Here is a 23,044-nt window from a genome sequence, read left to right as displayed (position 1 = left end):
AGATGACTGAGAGGATACAGAGAGGCAGAACAGAGGTATCCATCACCCACCTCCCCGCCACTTCGGCATGAAATGGAGTGAAAATCACCTTTCAGTTTGGGAATAGCATGGTGGGAGTTTCTCATCAGCGGAACTAGAAAGCAGTTTGTATACTGAGGCATCTGGGGGGGAAAAGGAACACATTATGCAGACACTTGCACATGTTATAAGGTAAGAGAAATATTTATTTAATTTTACACAAGAACAAGCTTATACTTAACAAATTCAACCAAATAATATTCAGTGCAGTAAAACAATGAAAGAAGGATGACATCTCTTGTTAGAAAATATTAAGTAACCATGCCTGTGCGTTATTTTTATCATGACAATAACTCGTTTCAGATTTCTTCTCAGAGTGTATACTGTACATATAACATGTTATAGCTTCTTTGCTTTGCTTCGGAAAACAGAATTCGTTCACTGCCTTACATTTTATTTTTTGCAGTGAAGAACTGAACTGATTTGTGAAGATTCTGATCTAGAGGAAAATTTTCTGCACCAGTGAAGCTAGAGGCTTCCGAAGCTCCCGTAAGCTCAGGCTTTACATCCAGAGGTCGTGATGTCATGGTGTGTATTTCACACGCATTCTTCTACATGCCAACATCAGACGCAGTTGAGGTGGAATTCTGGTCTAGTTTTGCCCCAAGAAGTTTCCTTTTGTGATTTTCTCAAGCTCCACAAATTTCATAATGGAAAGTTTACTCAGCTATTAACAATGCTGCACTTAGCTGCCCACAAATCATCCACTTCAATTTTTTTTTTTTGGTCTTTTTAATGAAAAAACATTCTTTAAACAGAAATTTCCAGTGAGACAGTTAACTTCACAGTTCCTGAAGGCACTGTGGATCCACTGAGCAACAGATGTGGCCATTCTAGAGAAGAGAGGGGAAAAAAAGCATGGTATTACTTTTTAAGCCATTAGTCAATACTCATCGATTGGTACACATAACATAACTGAATGGTTTATTTGTTATTTATGTGCCCCTGAAAGTTCAATGGCTCAATCACTTTTCATGCCTCTACTGTTGCAGAACAAACTATGGCCAGTTATTTGTGGCAAATCATAAGCCAACTTTATTTACCCCATGGCACTCTCTTACCTCACATTTGTTGTTTGGTTTACCCATTCACAAAATAAGCATTGAGTAAATTGAGCCCGAGATATGCTGATGAATGAATAAAGCAGATATGGTCACTACCCTCATAGGACAGGGCTTATAGTTTTGTGGGGGGGGGGGAATTAACAAGCAAATGTATAATCAAAAATTGTGAAAAGTGCTAGAAAAGAAACAAACTAGGTGATGTCATGAGATTAATAAATGTCTGGCTACTTAGATTGGGTGGCCAGAGTAGACTTCTCTGTAGAAGTAATGTTTAAACCAAGACCTCAAGACAGATCTGTGAAAAGGTAGGCCAAGAGCACAGGGAACAGAATGAATAAAAGGCTTTCAAGTGAAAAGAGTTTTGCGTAGTTAAGAAACCTAAAAAGGTTTGGTCTGGGTGAGAATTTTAAGTTGGTGAAGAAAACAGTGTAGAGGTGAGGCAGGAAAAATAGTCAAGAAAGAGCCAGATATGCATAATTAGGTTTTTTTTTTTTTTTTTTTTTTTTTTTGCGGTATGCGGGCCTCTCACTGTTGTGGCCTTTCCCGTTGCGGAGCACAGGATCCGGACGCGCAGGCTCAGCGGCCATGGCTCACGGGCCCAGCCGCTCCGCGGCATGTGGGATCTTCCCGGACCGGGGCACGAACCCGTGTCCCCTGCATCGGCAGGCGGACTCTCAACCACTGTGCCACCAGGGAAGCCCCCATAATTAGTTTTTATAACAAAGTACCAAAAGAGTATGGTGTATTACAGAGAGGAAAAAAATCTGTATCTTGTTCTTTTGAATCCTTGCGCTCTTTCTTCCACTGGCTAGCTAATAATGAAAATGTTAGTATTGTTACCACAATCATAAGATGATAATACCCTTCTACTTTTTGAGTGCGTACTCTGTGTCAGATACTTTGCCAGGCACTTTAAATACATTATCTAATTTCAACCTCAGAGCATTCCCAGTAGGATCACTATTAATAGTCATGTTTTTTTAGGTTCAGAAACTGAAGATCAGAAAGCTTAAATATCATGGCCCAAATCACAAAGCTAATATAATGGTACAGCTGGGATTAAAATTCAGGTTAGTCTGACTCTAAAACTCATCGTCTATTTGATATATTCTCTCAGATAATTGACTTTAGATGATTGAAAATGTATCAGACCTTAATATGATAAAACCAAAAGGGTCTGTTCATGTAAGATAAAACTTAAGAAAGGACTTTGGTACTTTAGCCTTTGTTGAAGCTTACCAAATGAGGGAAAAGCCAGTCTATATCCAAGAAGAGTATTATCAATTTAACTTAATCCTCTTTCTTTTTAAATTGTTATTAAGCAGAGTTCTTATTCTGACAGCAAACGAAGGTGACATCCATCTCTTGGATCTCTAGCTGCATTTTAAAGCTTTGTCATTACGCTCAGAGGCAGAGGTTTTCTGGCCATAACCTAGTCACATGATCTTTCCCAATCCATTGACCCAGTGAAGGGAGGGGTGTACCAGTTCCTGAGAATATCAGTTTCTCAAATTGTATGGATTTTGAGCAGAAAGAGAGTTAGGGAATGTTTGGAGTATGAGTATGTTTTAGGAAGAGAAGGTATATTTTGCAAGTCTTCCAGTAGTGTTTTTCTCATTCCATATCAATTCTGCTATAGCAACATAAATGCTCTACAGAGCATGTCATTGGAAGCTCCCCAATTAGGGAAACATAGCTCATACAAGAAAGATTGATAAAATATTCCACTGGGGTTCCTGTTTCAGTAATGGCAGAGTTACTTATTTAAGACTATCGACTGACTATCCCTCCTATGGATAACTATAAAGTTTGGACAAAATATAAAAACTATTTAAAGCAATGGAGAGTGACTAAAAGCAGGTAGACACTGGAGGAGTTTCAATCTTTAAAAGAAGGAAGATGTACTGTTTGAGATTCATTTTTACTTGGCATTTTCCCTTAGGGCACTCCTAGTCTGTGATGCTTAGCATAAGTATAACTTAAGCACAAAGCCACAATCTGATAGGGCCCACGTGTCAGAGGACAACATTTAGGGCTCTGTTGGGCTGCCAGAGTGGCTGGAAATTCAGGAGGAAATGTCTAGAAAGGAGGGAGTGAATCAGCACGTCAACTCCCCTCAAATCTGTGGCGGGTCTTTGAATTGCAGAGGAGACTCTAAAGAGACAATCAGAGAGTCACAGCTTGAAGTTTGAAAGATTTGAGCAGATATTTCAGATGCTGCTCACTGTGGGTTTAAAATCTATGTCCTGCCAAGTTAGAAGGAACAGATAAAAAATTCAGGCTTTCCATTGAAAGCCCAAAAGGGCCATGATTAGGAAGAAAATGATGTCTCAAGATTAAGAGATTCACCCGAAAACTAAGGGTACACCTGGAATAGACCCACCTAACCAATGTAAAGCCCAGCCTTTCCAACTGCAAGATGACTGGCCAGTAATTTGCAATCTGCTAGAACAAAAATAGTCTTCAGAATAAGCTAATAGAATGTAGAGTCTATACTATGTATTATCCACAATATCCAGTAAACCATAAACATTACTAGACATGTGAAGAAAAACAGAAAAAAGTGACTCCTCACCAAGAGAAAAACTAGTGAATAGAAATGACTCAAAGTTAATCCAGATGGTAAAGACTAGAAAGTAGCTATTACTAATACGTACAAAGATGTAAAAAAAAGATGGTCATAATGAATGATAAAACATGGTAAGTTACAGCAGAGAAATGAAACTATAAATAGAATTAAATAAAAATTCTGGGGCTTCCCTGGTGGCGCAGTGGTTGAGAGTCTGCCTGCCGACGCAGGGGACACAGGTTCGTGCCCCGGTCCGGGAAGATCCCACATGCCGCGGAGCGGCTGGGCCCGTGAGCCATGGCCACTGGGCCTGTGTGTCCGGAGCCTGTGCTCCGCAACAGGAGAGGCTGCAGCAGTGAGAGGCCCGCGTACTGCAAAAAAAAAAAAAAAAAAAATTCTGGAACTGAAAAGTGCAATATTCGAAATGAAAAATTCATTGGATGGGTTTAACAGCAGATCAGAGATGGCAGAAGAAATAGTCAATAAATTAAAAAAATAGAAATTATCCAATCTTTAAAAAAAGAGAATTTGATCGAAATAAAAATAGAACCTCAGTGACCTTCAGGATAATATTAAACCATATAACACGTGTAATTAGAGTCGCAGAAGAATAGGAGGGAAATAATGTGGCAGACCAAATATCCGAAGGAACAATGGCCAAATTTTTCTCAAATTTGGTGAAAAAAATCTACTTAGATACTCAAAAAGCCCAGCAAATACCAAAGAGGACAAAAAAAAAATACTTAAGTGCATCATAGTCAAAACTCTAAAAACCAAAGATAAAGAAAGAATCATGAAAGGAGACAGAGGAGAAAAAAAAGACATATTACATATAAGGGAACAAAAGTACAAATGATAGCTGAATCCTTAGCAGAAATAGTAGAAACTAGAAAACAGTAGAGTACCACTTTTAAGTGCTGGGACAAATCTGTCAATCCTGAATTCTATATTTAGTTGAATATCCTTCAAAAATAAGGACATTTTCAAATAAATGTAAGTTGAGAGAATTTGTGGCCAGTATATCTGCAATATGGAAAATGCTAAAGGAAGTTATTCAAGATAAAGGGAAATAACACTAGATGGAGATTAACATGTGTGAGGAGAAATGAAGAGCACAAGAAATGGTAAATATGAGGATAAATATAAATATGAAATAAATATAAAATTAAAATATAGCATTTTTTCTTCTATTAATTTGCTTCAAAGATATTTGACTTATTAAAGCAAAAATATTGATAGTAATACAGATTTTTAGAGTTTATAGTATACATAGTTATAAATATATGATTATTATAGTGCAAAGGTTAGGGGAATGGGATTATATTATTCCAAAGTTCTTATATTTTATATGAATTAGTATAATATTAAATCTTATTATACTGTAATAAATGAATGATATATGTTACAACTCCTATACCAACAACTAAAACAATCATAAAGAGTTATAGTTAAGAATTCAAAAGAACAAGTAAAATTGAATAATATTAAAAATATTAACAAATAAAAAGAAGGAAGGAATAGATGATTAAGAATACAAAAAATAGATGGAGCAAGTAGAAAACAAATGGCAAAATGGTGGGCCAAAATCCACCAACATCAAAAACAATATTAAATGGACTAACACTTCAATTAAAAGCCAGAGACTGTCACACTGGATAAAAAAGTAAGAACTATTTATACATTATCTATAAAAAATGCACTTTAAATATAAAACCATAGATAGGTTGAAAGTGGATGAATCAAAACAATATACTGTGTGGCTACAAAAGGACCAGACAATGGACTTCCCTGGTGGTGCAGTGGATAAGGCTCCATGATCCCAATGCAGTGGGCCTGGGTTCGATCCCTGGTGAAGGAACTAGATCCCACATGCATGCTGCAACTAAGAGTTTGCATGCCACAACTAAGGAGGCTGCCTGCCACAACTAAGGAGCCCACGTGTTGCAACTAATGAGCTGGCAAGCCGCACTTAAGGAGCCCGCCGACTGCAACTAAGACCCGGTTCAACTAAATAAATGAATGAATATTAAAAAAAAACAAAGTACGAATCAAAATTGACATCAAGTCTAGAAGCCTTGCTAGAGATAAGGAGGGACATTACATAATGATAAACTGGTCAATTCACCATTAGATATAAAAGAATACATACTGTGCGATCCATTTATATGAAATTTTTAAATAGGAAAATAAATTTGCTATAATGAAATAAAATTGAGGTTTCCTATGAGAAGTAGATATCATCTGGAAGGGGACAAAAGGGTACTTGCTAGATTGCTGGAAATATTCTGTATTTTGATTCATCAAACTTATAAAATTATATACAAAATAACTATGCATTTCACCTTAACAAACATTACCTTGATAAAAACTAGAATAAAAAGTGACCCACTGAAACTCAGTCAGGTTGCTATGAATAGTAACCACCTACTGTCATAACTAATTATAACATCTATTTTTATGTAGTAACACAGTAAGTTTCCTTAACACCTTGTTATTTTTGGCTATATTTACTGGCAAAGAAGTCATCATCACTCTTTGCATGGTAAACTCTACAACATTAAGATTAGAAGACAGCTGACTTTTAGCTTTCAGTAAAATGTTTATATATGACATATATAATATATATTTTACTCTTATTTATATTTAATATATTTATTATTTACTTATCAATCACTATATGGTATTAATATATTAATATGTTTATAAATTACACATACTATAGATATAATAAATATATGTAATTACATATTCATATATAATATGTGGCTATAAATAATCTATATAAAAATTAATAATTTAAAATCCCACTATTATGAATATTTTAGTATGTCCTAATAGAATTCACTTCATATTCCTTTATTTTCAACCTTCTTGTAATCAAAGTGCATATGTAATCACACATAGTATTTTTATCTTGATTTTTATTATAAGCATGTTAGTACATGAATTGAATAATGCAATCATATAATTACATATTATATAATTATGATATAATGTTATATGTTACAGAGTTACCATAATTTATTTAACCCATTTTTCATTTGTTGGATATTTTGATTTCTTCCTTGATTCTGCGTGCCAATTAATGTTGAGGTTAATATTACGATGCATATAGTTTGCTCCATATTTTAGATTATTTCTTTAGGTTGGATTCTCAGACCCAGGATTAGTAGGATCTTCTGGACATTTTTGTGGGGACGGGGAGTGGGCAAGGAGATGTATGTGTGGTTCCTGACATGTATTTTTCAATGTCACTAACATTGCATAAGAATTACAATTCCAGTACAGCTCTGTCAGCATTGGAAATTATGGTGAAATATTTTTTTACCGTAGAATGTGAAAATAATAATTAAGTTAGTTTATATTTAAGTGTCAATAATTTAAAACACTGATTTCCTCTTTTTTTTGCAGTATTACATGACAGTCTATGTCTATTTTTCTAACATCTTTATTGGAGTATAATTGCTTTACAATGGTGTGTTAGTTTCTGCTTTATAACAAAGTGAATCAGTTATACATATACATATGTTCCCATATCTGTTCCCTTTTGCATCTCCCTCCTTCCCACCCTCCCTATCCCACAACTCTAGGTGGTCACAAACCACCTAGCTAATCTCCCTGTGCTATGCAGCAACGTCCCACTAGCTATCTATTTTACGTTTGGTAGTGTATATATGGCCATGACACTCTCTCACTTTGTCACAGCTTATCCTTCCCCCTCCCCATATCCTCAGGTCCATGCTCTAGTAGGACTGTGTCTTTATTCCCGTCTGACCCCTAGGTTCTTCACGACTTTTTTTTTCTTAGATTCCATATATATGTGTTAGCATACGGTATTTGTTTTTCTCTTTCTGAGTTACTTCACTCTGTATGACAGACTCTAGGCCCATCCACCTCACTACAAATAACTCAATTTTGTTTCTTTTTATGGCTGAGTAATATTCCATTGTATATATGTGCCACATCTTCTTTACCCATTCATCTGTCGATGGACCCTTAGGTTGCTTCCATGTCCTGGCTATTGTAAATAGAGCTGCAATCAACATTTTGGTACATGACTCTTTTTGAATTATGGTTTTCTCAGGGTATACGCCCAGCAGTGGGATTGCTGGGTCGTATGGGAGTTCTATTTGTAGTTTTTTAAGGAACCTCCATACTGTTCTCCATAGTGGCTGTATCAATCTACATTCCCAACAACAGTGCAAAAGTGTTCCCTTTCCTACACACCCTCTCCAGCATTTATTGTTTCTAGATTTTTTGATGATGGCCATTCTGACCGGTGTGAAATGATATCTCATTGTAGTTTTGATTTGCATTTCTCTAATGATTAATGATGTTGAGCATTCTTTCATGTGTTTGTTGGCAATCTGTATATCGTCTTTGGAGAAATGTCTATTTAAGTCTTCTGCCCATTTTTGGATTGGGATGTTTGTCTTTTTGATATTGAGCTGCATGAGATGCTTGTAAATTTTCGAGATTAAACCTTTGTCAGTTGCTCCATTTGCAAATATTTTCTCCCATTCTGAGGGTTGTCTTTTGGTCCTGTTCATGGTTTCCTTTGCTGTGCAAAAGCTTTTAGGATTCATTAGGTCCCATTTGTTTATTTTTGTTTTTATTTCCATTTCTCTAGGAAGTGGGTCAAAAAGGATCTTGCTGTGATTTATGTCAGAGTGTTCTGCCTGTTTTCCTCTAAGAGTTTGATTGTGTCTGGCCTTACATTTAGGTCTTTAATCCATTTTGAGTTTATTTTTGTGTATGGTGTTAGGGAGTGTTCTAATTTCATATTTTTACATGTACCTGTCCAGTTTTCCCAGCAACACTTATTGAAGAGGCTGTCTTTTCTCCACTGTATATTCTTGCCTCCTTTATCAAAGATAAGGTAACCATATGTGCGTGGATTTATCTCTGAGTTTCCTATCCTGTTCCATTGATCTATATTTCTGTTTTTGTGCCAGTACCATACTGTCTTGATTACTGTTGCTTTGTAGTATAGCCTGAAGTCAGGGAGCCTGATAACTCCAGCTCCATTTTTTGTTCTCAGGATTGCTTTGGCTATTCAGGGTCTTTTGTGTTTCCATACAGATTGTGAAATTTTTTGTTCTAGCTCTGTGAAAAATGCCAGTGGTAGTTTGATAGGGATTGCATTGAATCTGTAGATTGCTTTGGGTAGTAGAGTCGTTTTCACAATGTTGATTCTTCCAATCCAAGAACATGGTATATCCCTCCATCTATTTGTATCATCTTTAATTTCTTTCATCAGTGTCTTATAATTTTCTGCATACAGGTCTTTTGTCTCCTTAGGTAGTTTATACCTAGATACTTTATTCTTTTTGTTGCAATGGTAAATGGGAGTGTTTTCTTAATTTCACTTTCAGATTTTTCATCAATAGTGTATAAGAATGCCAGAGATTTCTGTGCATTAATTTTGTATCCTGCTACAAATTCATTGATTAGCTCTAGCAGCTTTCTGGTAGCATCTTTAGGATTCTCTATGTATAGTATCATGTCACCTGCAAACAGTGACAGCTTTACTTCTTCTTTTCCAATTTGGATTCCTTTTATTTCTTTTTCTTCTCTGATTACTGTGGCTAAAACTTCCAAAACTATGTTGAAAAATAGTGGTGAGAGTGAGCAACCTTATCTTGTTCCTGATCTTAGTGGAAATGGTTTCAGTTTTTCACCATTGAGGATGAACTTGGCTGTGGGTTTGTCATATATGGCCTTTATTATGTTGAGGAAAGTTCCCTCTATGCCTACTTTCTGGAGGGTTTTTATCATAAATGGGTGTTGAATTTTGTCGAAAGCTTTCTCTGCATCTATTGAGATGATCATATGGTTTTTATTCTTCAATTTGTTAATATGGTGTATCACATTGATTGATTTGCGTATATTGAAGAATCCTTGCATTACTGGGATAAATCCCACTTGATCATGGTGCATGATCCTTTTAATGTGCTGTTGGATTCTGTTTGCTAGTATTTTGTTGAGGATTTTGGCATCTATGTTCATCAGTGATATTGGCCTGTAGTTTTCTTTCTTTGTGACATCTTTGTCTGGTTTTGGTATCAGGATAATGGTGGCCTCGTAGAATGAGTGTGGGAGTGTTCCTCCCTCTGCTATATTTTGGAAGAATTTGAGAAGGATAGATGTTAGCTCTTCTCTAAATGTTTGATAGAATTCACCTGTGAAGCCATCTGGTCCTGGGCTTTTGTTTGTTGGAAGATTTTTAATCTGAGTTTCAATTTCAGTGCTGTGATTGGTCTGTTTATATTTTCTATTTCTTCCTTGTTCAGTCTCAGTAGGTTGTGCATTTCTAAGAATTTGTCCATTTCTTCCAGGTTGTCCATTTTATTGGCATAGAGTTGCTTGTAGTAATCTCTCACGCCCCTTTTATTTCTGCAGTGTTAGTTGTTACTTCTTCTTTTTCATTTCTAATTCTATTGATTTGAGTCTTCTCCCTCTTTTTCTTGATGAGTCTGGCTAATGGTTTATCAATTCTGTTTATCTTCTCAAAGAACCAGCTTTTAGTTTTATTGATCTTTGCTATCATTTCCTTCATTTCTTTTTCATTTATTTCTGATCTGATCTTTATGATTTCTTTCCTTCTGCTAATTTTGGGTTTTTTTTGTTCTTCTTTCTGTAATTTCTTTAGGTATAAGATTAGGTTGTTTATTTGAGATGTTTCCTATTTCTTAAGGTAGGATTGTATTGCTATGAACTTCCCTCTTAGAACTACTTTTGCTGCATCCCGTAGGTTTTGGGTCGTTGTGTCTCCATAGTCATTTGTTTCTAGATATTTTTTGATTTCCTCTTTGGTTTATTCAGTGATCACTTCGTTATTAAGTAGTGTATTGTTTAGCCTCTATGTGTTTGTATTTTTTACAGATATTTTCCTGTAATTGAAATCTAGTCTCACAGTGTTGTGGTCGGAAAAGATACTTGATACGATTTCAATTTTCTTAATATTACCAAGGCTAGATTTGTGACCCAAGATATGATGTATCCTGGAGAATGATCCATGAGCACTTGAGAAAAATGTGTATTCTGTTGTTTTTGAATGGAATGTCTCATAAATATCAATTAAGTCCATCTTGTTTAATGTATCATTTAAAGCTTATGTTTTCTTATTTACTTTCATTTTGGATGATCTGTCCATTGGTGAAAGTGGGGTGTTAAAGTCCCCTACTATGATTGTGTTACTGTTGATTTCCCCTTTTATTGCTCTTAGTATTTGCCTTATGTATTGAGGTGCTCCTACATTGCGTGCATAAATATTTACAATTGTTATACCTTCTTCTTGGATCGATCCCTTGATCATTATGTAGTGTCCTTCTTTGTCTCTTGTAATAGTCTTTATTTTAAAGTCTATTTTGTCTGATATGAGAATTGCTACTGCAGCTTTCTTCTGATTTCCATTTGCATGGAATATGTTTTTCCATCCCCTCACTTTCAGTCTGTATATGTCCCTAGGTCTGAAGTAGGTCTCTTGTAGACAGCATATATACGGCTCTTGTTTTTGTATTCATTCAGCCCGTCTGTGTCTTTTGGTTAGAGCATTTAATCCATTTACATTGAACGTAATTATCAATATGTATCTCCCTATTCCCATTTTCTTAATTGTTTCGGGTGTGTTATGGTAGGTCTTTTCCTTCTCTTGTGTTCCCTGCCTAGAGAAGTTCCTTTAGCATTTGTTGTAAAGATGGTTTGGTGGTTCTGAACTCTCTCAGCTTTTGCTTGTCTGTAATGGTTTTAATTTCGCCATCAAATCTGAATGAGATCCTTGCTGGGTACAGTAATCTTGGTTGTAGATTTTTCTCCATCACTTTAAATATGTCCTGCCACTCCTTTCTGGCTTGCAGAGTTTCTGCTGAAAGATCAGCTGTTAACCTTATGGGGATTCCCTTGTGTGTTATTTGTTGTTTTTCCCTTGCTGCTTTTAATATGTTTTCTTTGTATTTAATTTTTGACAGTTTGATTATTATGTGTCTTGGCATGTTTCTCCTTGGATTTATCCTGTATGGGACTCTGTGTGCTTCCTGGACTTGCTTAACTATTTCCTTTCCCATATTAGGGATGTTTTCAACTATAATCTCTTCAAATATTTTCTCAGTCCCTTTCTTTTTCACTTTTTCTTCTGGGACCCCTATAATTCGAATGTTGGTGTGTTTAATGTTGTCCCAGAGGTCTCTGAGACTGTCCTCATTTCTTTTCATCCTTTTTTCTTTATTCTGCTCTGCAGTAGTTACTGCCACTATTTTATCTTCAGGTCACTTATTCGTTCTTCTGCCTCAGTTATTCTGATATTGATCTCTTCTAGAGTATTTTAAATTTCATTTATTATGTTGTTCATCATTGCTTGTTTCCTCTTTAGTTCTTCTAGATCCTTGTTAAATGTTTCTTGCATTTTCTCTATTTTATTTCCAAGATTTTGGATCTTTACTATCATCATTCTGAATTCTTTTTCAGGTAGAGTGCCTATTTCCTCTTCATTTGTTAGGTCTGGTGCATTTTTATCTTGCTCCTTCATCCGCTGTGTGTTTTTCTGTCTTCTCATTTTGCTTATCTTACTGTGTTTGGGGTCTCCTTTTTGCAGGCCGCAGGTTCGTAGTTCCCGTTGTTTTTGATGTCTGTCTCCAGTGGCTAAAGTTGGTTCAGTGGGTTGTGTAGGCTTCCTGGTGGAGGGGACTAGTGCCTGTATTCTGGTGGATGAGGCTGGATCTTGTCTCTCTAGTGGGCAGATCCACGTCTGGTGGTGTGTTTTGGGGTGTCTGTGGACTTACTATGATTTTAGGCAGCCTCTCTGCTAATGGGTGGGATTGTGTTCCTGTCTTGCTAGTTGTTTGGCATAGGGTGTCCAGCACTGTAGCTTGCTGGTTGTTGAGTGAAGCTGGGTGCTCGTGTTGAGATGGAGATCTCTGGGAGATTTTTGCCGTGTGATATTACGTGGAGCTGGGAGGTCTCTTGTGGACCAGTGTCTTGAAGTTGGCTCTCCCACCTCAGAGGCACAGCCCTGACATCTGGCTGGAGCACCAAAAGCCTGTCCTCCACACGGCTCAGAATAAAAGGGAGAAAAAATAGAAAGAAAGAAAGAAAGAGGATAAAATAAAATAAAGTAAGATAAAATAAAATAAAGTTATTAAAATAAAAAATATTAAGAAAAAAATTTTAAAACTTAAAAAAAAAAAAAAACAATGGACGGACAGAACCCTAGGACAAATGGTGAAAGCAAAGCTATACAGAGAAAATCTCACACGGAAACGTACACATACACACTCACAAAAAGAGGAAAAAGGGAAAAAATAGTCTATCTTGCTCTCAAAGTCCACCTCCTCAATTTGGAATGATTCTTTGTCTATTCAGGTATTCTACAGATACAGGGTACATCAATTGATTGTGGAGATTTAATCCACTGTTCCTGAGGCTGCTGGGAGAGATTTCCCTTTCTCTTCTTTGTTCGCGCAGCTCCCAGGGTTCAGCTTTGGATTTGGCCCCGCCTCTGCGGGTAGGTCACCTGAGGGTGTCTGTTCTTTGCTCAGACAGGACTGGGTTAAAGGAGCAGCTGCTTCGGGGGCTCTGGCTCACTCAGCCCGGGAGGGAGGAGGGGTATGGATGCGGGGCGAGCCCACCGGCAGAGGCCAGCGTGACGTTACAACAGCCTGAGGCGTGCCATGCGTTCTCCCGGAGAAGTTGTCCCTGGATCTCGGGACCCTAGCAGTGGCGGGCTGCACAGGCTCCCCGGAAGGGAGGTGTGGAGAGTGACCTGTGCTCACACACAGGCTTCTTGGTGGCCGCAGCAGCAGCCTTAGCGTGTCATGCCTGTCTCTGGGGTCTGCGCTGTTAGCCACGGCTCGTGCCTGTCTCTGGAGCTCCTTTAAGCAGCGCTCTTAATCCCCTCTCCTTGCGCACCAGGAAACAAAGAGGCAAGAAGAAGTTTCTTGCCTCTTCTGCAGGTCCAGATTTTTCCCCCAGACTCCCTCCCGGCCAGCCGTGGCGCACTACCCCCCTGCAGGCTGTGTTCACGCCGCCAACCCCAGTCCTCTCCCTGCGATCGGACCGAAGCCTGAGCCTCAGCTCCCAGCCCCCACCCACCCCGGCGGGTGAGCAGACAAGTCTCTCGGGCTGGTGAGTGCTGGTCGCACCGATCCTCTGTGCGGGAATCTCTCCGCTTTGCCCTCCGCACCCCTGTTGCTGTGCTCTCCTCCACGGCTCTGAAGCTTCCCCCCTCTGCCACCCACAGTCTCCGCCCACAAAGGGGCTTCCTAGTGTGTGGAAACCTTTCCTCCTTCACGGCTCCCTCCCACTGGTGCAGGTCCCGTCCCTATTCTTTTGTCTCTGTTTTTTCTTTTGCTGTACCCAGGTACGTTGGGAGTTTCTTGCCTTTTGGGAGGTCTGAAGGTCTTCTGCCAGCGTTCAGTGGGTGTTCTATAGGAGTTGTTCCACATGTAGATGTATTTCTGATGTATTTGTGGGGAGGAAGGTGATCTCCGCCTCTTACTCTTCCACCATCTTCTCAAATCCTATTGATTTCCTCTTTTTTGATAGCTGTATTCTTTAGTGAATTGTTTATTCATCCTTTGTTGATTTATTTATGGGGAAATAAGTATTTTTAAATTAATTTTCATATATTTTTAATCTAATAAAGAAATCATGTCTGTTGAAAATATCTTTTAGTGTCTAGTTGTGATCTATTTTGCTAATTTTGTTTATCTATAGAAGCTCTAAATTTTCTTTGAGGTAGATTTTATCACTTTTAAATTAGAAAAGGCATATTCCTTAAAGAATTTTGATAAACATTTGATTATTCATCTTTGCTTTGATTTATTTTTAATATTTATCAGCTTTTTCCACATGGAATTTGTTTTGATACATAATATAATAGTATATACAACTTACATCCTTCAAACTGCTGTCCAGTCATTCCAGTATTTGTAGAATAATCCTTTCTTCCTGTTTTGATTTGCAAAGCTCTCCTGATCACATATTAAAGTATTCATTATAATATTGTTTATTAATGGGGTATTTCTTTCCATAGATAAATTTAGTTATCTATTCTAATTTTAGCACAGATGTCCACTTTCCAAACTTTAAGTTTATGGTTTCTAATAGATGAAGGCAACATTTAGAAAGTTAGGAGCTTCATCTACATAAAACTATTTTTTTCCATACCTCAATTATCTCAGTATTATACCTAGTCTCCCCAGGAGTTAAAAGTGGCCCTCCGGTTTCCAATTTCCCAAGTGTCCCACTCAGTGATGATTTATTAAAGGGAATGACTCTCTAATACCTCCTCCCTCTTTATTTCTCAACGGGGTACATCCCTCTTTATTGTCTGGAGCTGAAAACATAATTGCCTGAAAACTCTCTGACCCATCATAAGGGTGTGTAGTCTCTATTAGATTTAGGAAAAACAAAATTAGTAATTCTTTTTTGAAGCAAGAATTCAACTTCCGAGTGGAGGAAACATTTTTTTTTAACCTAAGCAAATTACATTTGAAGAGATCTTTAAAAAGGGAAGGGAAACTCATAACTCTATTTCTCCCAGCTAACTCTTAATTCCTCAGGAAGTAAAACTGGTTCATGCGTTGTACAGCCTCTTAGCACAGTGCAACTTTCCTTTAGAGCATCCATCAGAGTTTGTAATGTTGTCTTTACCTGTTTCATGACTTAATTAATGTTTCTATACTCCACTACCTACAATAATAATAGTCAACATTTATTGAGCGCTTACTCTGAATGCATATGAAATGTGTTGGAAACTTTGTATGGATCTTCTCACTTAATTCTTATAGCAACTTTCTCAAGTAGGTACTATGATTATTCCTAGGTAAGTATTATTAGTATTCCCATTTTTAGATGAGAAAGATGGAGCCACAGAGAGATTAATAAATATCCCTTGAGGTGACATTGCTAGTGAGGTTGACCAGGCTTTCAATCCAGGTAGCCTGATTCCAGATGCCACATTCTTCACCTCTAAGCCAGCGCTTTCCAATACAATATTCTGTGATGATAGAAAGGTTCTCTATATATGCTATCTAATATGACAGCCACTAGCATGTGTGAGCATTTGAAATGTAGCTAGTGTGACTGAGGACTGGATTTTTAACTTAATTTCAATGAATTTAAATAGCCATGTGTGGTTACTGGCTACTGTACTGGACAGCAGAGCTCTAGAAGCTGCTGGGCAAAAATTTCCAGGAATGATTGTACCCATTTTTGCTTATCATTCTACCCTGGTTCTGGCACAGTACCCCACATAATTTGTATTTATTGACTAAAACAAATAACTCAGAAGTGGTAGGATGGGGAGATGATAAGTGGAAACGGTGCTCTGAAAGCACCAAATTGTAAAGAATGCTCACCTCCAATGAAATCTCTCAAGCTTGTTTGGCATAAGTTTCATTTTTAAAATAGCACAAAATAAACATAATAAGATGAGTATTAGGGATTCATTTGGTAACATTGAGGATATTCTTATAACTCATAGTTAATAAGAAGGGAAGAGGGAAATGGCATCAAATAGTAACCTCTGAGAATCGGCACTTATCTGACAAGAAATGAATTTAATGTCAAAATATACTTTCTGGACTATATTTCTACCATGAGCCAAAAAATCCTAGTAGTTGTTTGTAAGGTGGTGAATGACAAGCTCATTCACACTCTTTTCCCCAGAAAACACTCTAATGTTTTTCTGCCTATTACTGAATGCATCTTTCTTTTGTTGGAAGTATCTGTCTGAGCTATATCTGGTGTTTTACATTCTATCACACGGTATATGTATTTGTTGTCATTGCTCAGAACAATAATCTAACAGATTAAGAGTGTAAAGAGACTCGACTCTATTTGGTAATTAAATGTCAGAAAGTATTTCCCTACTGGTCATGAATGCTGAAGTTTCTAGATAATGCACCATTAAATGTACTCAAATGTACTCATATCAAATGTATATAGAGAGGGTGGGAGGGAGGCTCAAGAGGGAGGGGATATGGGGACATATGTATGCATGTGGCTGATTCACTTTGGTGTACAACAGAAAGTAACACAGTATTGTGAAGCAATTATACTCCAGTAAAGATCTATTTAAAAAAATGTATATTAAAGCAGCACTGCATATACATTATTAGTAACTTTTAGTAGTAAAAGTAACTTCCAAATGTGCTAATGCACTTTTAGAAAACTGCATTAAATGTTCCCCGAAAAGCTGTGCTTGATTGACAAATTGCATTAATTGAAAGAGCTAGAAATTTTGGTTTGAAATAGATAATAGCATCTCAAAACTTAAAGCATTTCACATTTCTTTGTCCTGTTACATCAAGCCACTCTAGTAAGAAATTTGTACTACATGAATCTGAATGAAATTGCTCTATTGAAAAAAAAAATTTAAATGGAAATGCTCACTTAAAGAACCAGAGCAGTTATAGATATTTGGCTGTGCTATGGTGGGAAAAATCTGACATCTTTGCTTTCTTCTTGTTAAGCTTTCCAGATTATTTACTTAGTTCTAGTGTTGATTCTAATGCTTTCAACGTTGTCACCATCTGTGAATTCTATATACTCTGTCTACATTACCAGTATTTCTATTCTCAGTGAAGTAAAAGGCACAATGCTCTATTTTCCTATGAGAATAAAAAGAAAAATCTTTATAATGATTTTTTCTCCAGCCGTAGGAATAAAATATGGTAAACAACAGATCTTAAATTTTTCAAATCAATGTAACTCACCACCACAAACCAAGAAATATGCCCATTTTTGCCATATTGATTTTCACTTTGGAAAATGTAATATGTTCACTTTGCTGATATATCTTATCTCATAAAAGGACTAGATAAAAATCAATAAAATAATATTGTCTTCTATCATGAAAGAAACATGAAGTTTGGTGTTGTACTATTTTTTTTTAAGATGTGTACAGTTAGATGCTTTAGGGCAATTTACATAGGTTCTTTCTGTTCTGGTGATATTAGTAACCCATCATTCTGGTTTCTGACCAAGCACCTGCTTCTCCCTGAATATGCATTAGAGGATGCACAGGACAGTGAGCCTTGGCACTAATAAAGCTGAGTGGCCCTGCTCCCATCTCTGAACAGTAAATAGGAAAGAAGATGCTTCCCATTGGCCAGGTTAAGCACATTAGTGTCTGTGAATCCTGGGTGCAGCTGGCCAAGTGCTCCCCACTTGAATATAATGAATGGGCTTTACCTTGCACTGGCAGAGAGTACACTCAGTGCCATGTTTGATCCAAGAGGACCCAGTGAAGCGAACCACATTCATCTCGTCCAGGCAAGTTTTGGTGATGTCATTACGGATGGTGTCGGCCTGGCAAGGGTCGGTGACACAGCGCGGGCAGCACTCATTCTCTAGGAGGACGCTGAATTCACACTCCACCTCTGGGCAAGGCAGGGGCCAACAGTCAACTTCCCCTTGCTATAAGGAAAGCAGATGAACAAGGGCAAAGGGAGGGGGAGGGAGGGCGTGGAGGGAAGTGAGGAGGGAGAGAGCAGTGTTTACCGAATACTCAATTTATTGATGGACATTTCTACTCAGACCTTCACAGCTATGAATCTTGCAGGGAATCCACAAAATCCCTATCAGAGAGATGAGACCTATACTGCAGATGGATTATAAAACAGTCTTCAGGGGTTAAACAAGAACAACAATGAAGGAAAGCAAAAACTCTTTCTCTTAAAACAAACAAATTTGCATGCCCTTCTCTTTCCCATGACAAAGGAGAATTGTTTATTACAGAAGAGGTTTTCAGTTTCTGCCTATGAGATGCTTTTTTCATTTTTACGATCTTTTCCCCCCACCTTCTCATTTATTCCCTTCTGCAAAAACAAAGTTTTGTCCACTGACAAGAAAGTAAACTGAAATATGAAGGAAATTTGACACTTTTTCTTTGTTCATTTATACGTTCCTCAGTGTAGGGACTTTGGAAAAAACAAAACGAAACTAGGAGTTGATTTCAGTCTTTTTTATTCCACATGAGAAAATTGTGTGAATTGGATCTTTTTAAAATTTAGTTCCCACCTGTTTCCTATTTTCTTCATAATTCTGAGTCTCAGGGTCTTGGAGATGAAAGCAGTCTTCAGGTACAGAAACTGACCTTGCTCTTTCAATTGATTTTGGGGTTGAAAGTATAAAAAGGAAGCAACAAAAAAGCATTGCCTTAAAAATATCTTCACACAAATAGAAAGGAAACTAGTCCTAACTTTAAAAGTAGCATCTGTGAAACTTTCTTCTATAAAGACATATAGACCAATTTTCCTTTTTATTTACACCACTAGAAAGAAACAAGAAATTTGGTTAAATGAAAAAATGATTGGTATTTTCCTTATCAAGTCTTCATTTTCTTTATCAAGTCTTCATTTTTACCTATTGTTTCCAGTAGAAGTTTCATAAATATGTACATTCGATTCTAAGATTCTAGTATTTATTGCATATCCATATTATCTGTAAAACAGGGTGCCCACCAGAACATCATTGACAGCAACAATCTTTAGAAAGAAAAAAAAGTGTGTTTTTTCTGTTTTTGTTTTCTTACATCTAAGCATAATTGATAGAAATGGATTAACAAAAGGTCTATTGGAAAAAGTGACTTTTTTTGAATGCCATTATTCTGTTCATAACTGTCTCTAAGTAAACCTAAGCTGAGAAGCCAGGAGAGCCTTTTCTTCTTTTGAGCTCTGGAGATAGTCCTGAAAGCCTGACATGACATGGTGTACCACATCTACCCCCAGATATTCCTTCTCAGGCCCTGAATGCATAACCATCACCTTATCATCCTAACCAGGTTCACTTTTTGTAACTCCCAACACTATGGCCAGGTACCAAATATCGGTGCAGGGGGGCAGGGCAAGGTTGTTTTACGATTTCAATTCTGGGTTTAAACGTTTCCCTGAATTTCACGTAGCTGAACTTACCAAGCAGCGGCACTGTTGGCAATTCTGGACCCAGGTGTCACCACTGTTGTACAAGGTTTCCCCATTTTGGTGGAGGCACTGACTGCTCAGCCTTGGGTCACATTCGGGGCAGCAGAAAAGATCAACCGTGGGATTCTCACAGTCACAGACCATCCGTCGACACATTACAAATCCATTCTGTATGACAAGGGGAAAAAAGCAGTTACCAAAAACCTCCACTTCTCAATATACTAACATCATATGTATGTGTGTATCTGTGTGTGTGTACATGTGTATATACACACACATATATACATTTTATATATATTACATGCTATATCTATAATCTCAGATGTTGATTTGGAAGTTGAGATAACTCACACTGTTTACCCAATATAACTGATTTTCTTTAAAATTCCATTTTGTAGCTAACACCCAGAAATTACTTAAGCTGGAGAACTTCCAATTTTCTTTCCACACATTACTCTTTAAATGACTTGACTGGAAAGAAAATTTTCAGAAATAACCAGTTAAAATGATAACCACTGCATGGCTCTTATGTGTAAATAAATTGTGTATGTATATATAAATATACATTTACTTGTTTATTAATATAGTAATTTGAGTACTAACTAAATTTTGTTTTGTGTGAGGGCTTATATGTTTATATTTAGTAGCTAGTCAACAAGTTTTACATATTATTAAGTTTCTAGAATATTTTAACCATATGATTTGTACAAGCTGTTATCAATTTCTTTAATAATAGTTGAGTCCTTGGTATTATTCATTTAACTATAATTCAAATGTCTATTATCAACTGGGTACACATAATAGAACACCTCTCTAAAACTGAAATATAACCCAAATAGATATTTTTCACTTACAGGCCATAGCATATTCATTATGGTTTCATTTATACATTCATTCAAATATGATATTGTGACTATAGAAACATTAGCATAGTTAGAAACAAAATTTTACCATATGAATAAATAAACACATTGTGGTATTTCCATCCAATGGAATACTATTCAGTAATAAAAAGGAATGGGTTACTGATACGTGTAATGAATATAAAGGAATGTCAAAACACAATGCTGAGAGAAAGGAGTCAGACACAAAAGAGTATGGACAGTCTTCCCTTGGTATCGTGGGTACCAAAATCCGTGGATGCTCAAGTCCCTTATATTAAATGGCATAGTATTTGCACATAACCTATGCACACCCTCCCGTTTACTTTAAATTATCTCTAGATTACTTATAACATCTAATACAATGTAAATATTATGTAAACAGTTGCTGGTGTGGGGGAAATTAAAGTTCTGCTTTTTTGGAACTTTCTGGAATTTTTTTTCCCAAATATTTTTAAGCCACAGTTGGTTGAATCCATGGATGGAGACCCTGCAGATATGGAAGGCCAACTGTGTTATATGATTCCATTTATATGAGGCTCTAGAAAACACAAATCTAATCTATAGAAACTAGAAGCAGTGTTTGTTTGAGGCTAGGGCTATGGGACTAAGAAAGGACTGAGGCAACATTTTGGGTAGGTAAAAATGTTCTGTTATATTAACTGAGTGATGGTTAAATGGACGTATGCATTTGTCTAAGTTCATCAAGCTGTACACTTGAAATATATGCAAATTACACCTCGATAAAAATGGTTACAATGTTTTGTTTATACTAACCTGACACGAGCACACAGAGCACCTGTCATTTTCCAACACCCAAATCTGACCATTGTGCTTAACTTTTCCATCATGGATGCAGTCCCCTGTGCAATTCTTTCCATGAGGACATCGGCAATCATATCCACCATCCAAGTTAAAGCAAATGGTATCATTGGCACAGCTGTGCCTCCCGGTCCCACACTCGTCAATATCTACAGCCAAGAAAAGGCAGCAGGCAATGTGCTTAGAATATGCTCCGTTTCAAACAACTGCAGTCAGGTAAGTTGTCTCCTGACATAAAGCATTCAACTGGAAATTAATTTTCATCTTACTGGCATGCATTTCCTATTAATGCTGACTAAAGCAATGATAATGATCTAGGGATTTCACTCAAAAATATTATCATGCTTAGTTTCAAACACCAAATAACCTTGGCTAGATTTTTAACTTTTATATCTCTGTAAATACCATTAGGCTTTATGAAACATTTATATTTTTTTGAAAGTTACAAATAGGACTCAATGTTTCAAACACAAACAGTTTGGCAGTGGAAATTCTAAAAGTGCCTATTTTTTTTAAATTGAGGAAATTATCCTCAGTGTTAAAATGGTGCTTACAGAAAATCCTTTCTTAGTGGGAAATGAAATGTCCTGGAAGACCTGAGGCATTTTTATTCAGTTTCAAGCCCTGTTCTCACAGCTGTGTCACCCATATGTAAGCTCTTTCCAGTGTACTGCCCAGGTGTTCTTCCCTTAACAGTCCAGGCATTTTCACACTGTCCTTACACTCTGCCTCTCACCCATGGAAGGGCAAGTGACCATAAGCAATTACCATCTCTCGCACAAAGAATCCCCCAGTTCTTAACTTTCCCATTTCAGATAGTTTCATCTCCCGCCTCAGTTGGCAGCTTCCCATTCTTCACCTGACCTCACCTATTCCATGGCAATCACAATCAAAGCATTTTCATACAGATGAAAAGCAAACATATGTTGACCCCCAGATCAGGTCCATATGAAGATATGAAATTCATTTTATTTATCCACACCATTTAAAGGTCACAAGCCAAAATACATTTCAGGGATATTGTATGAGTGGCAGTAAGGAGTTATTTCCTTTTTCATCTGAGTAAAGGTCAAGAAATAAAGAATTAACTCACAGCAGGAAAAGTGGGTTAGAGAGAAGGTGGAATATATAGCTTTTAACTAGAAGAACCGTACACTGATTTCCCTTCAAAATTAGACAGTATAGTAACTATCTTCCTTAAATGGTTTGATTTCAACATTGTTGGGGACACGCACTGGCCAAGATTATACTTTAGCCACATTTAAATTCTTAAATACTTAAAGTCTGTCATATATGTTTTCCTGAAAATAAGTTACATGATTACTTCTCTTTACGTACTTTGATTTTTATTAGTTCCCATATCAATAAAACCAATGAACTGAGATGACAGCTGAAAAGGTTTCTATTATAACTACAGTAAACTTTATTATAGCTTGATTTGTCAAGGATAATACTGCTTATAATTAAAAACTATGATCAAAAAAATAACTCTTAGCCAGCATGAGGATATATTAAAATTTTTAAAAATACATTTTTATATATATATATATGTATGCATACATGTATATCAGATCAGAAAAAAATTTTCTCTTGGTAATAGAAATGAATTTTATAAAACACGTCTATATTTGGTCTAATCCAAATAATAAGGTATCTCTGATGAGTTGATATTTGTCTCCCATTAAGTATTTTTGTAATTACCAA

At 36.8% G+C, this 23,044-nt stretch overlaps 1 protein-coding gene across 1 annotated transcript in view; it reads right to left on the bottom strand.

Annotated features, from left to right (window-relative positions):
* Positions 1-295: 295 nt before the first annotated feature.
* NELL2 (neural EGFL like 2) overlaps positions 296-23,044 on the bottom strand; it is a 492,411-nt gene continuing 469,662 nt past the window's right edge. Inside the window, exons 18-21 of the mRNA XM_060165069.1 lie at positions 21,296-21,489; positions 19,629-19,805; positions 17,908-18,132; positions 296-911 (exon numbers count right to left, since the gene is read on the bottom strand). Of these exons, the coding sequence (XP_060021052.1) occupies positions 861-911; positions 17,908-18,132; positions 19,629-19,805; positions 21,296-21,489 (647 nt within the window). The 3' untranslated portion in view covers positions 296-860. The remainder of the gene's footprint in view (positions 912-17,907; positions 18,133-19,628; positions 19,806-21,295; positions 21,490-23,044) is intronic.

The sequence above is a fragment of the Lagenorhynchus albirostris genome, chromosome 11 (genome assembly GCF_949774975.1).
Source record: "Lagenorhynchus albirostris chromosome 11, mLagAlb1.1, whole genome shotgun sequence".
In the NCBI taxonomy this organism is placed as follows: domain Eukaryota; kingdom Metazoa; phylum Chordata; class Mammalia; order Artiodactyla; family Delphinidae; genus Lagenorhynchus; species Lagenorhynchus albirostris.
The sequence above is the reverse complement of the archived record's forward strand: the minus strand, read 5'-3'. Positions and strand labels throughout refer to the sequence as shown.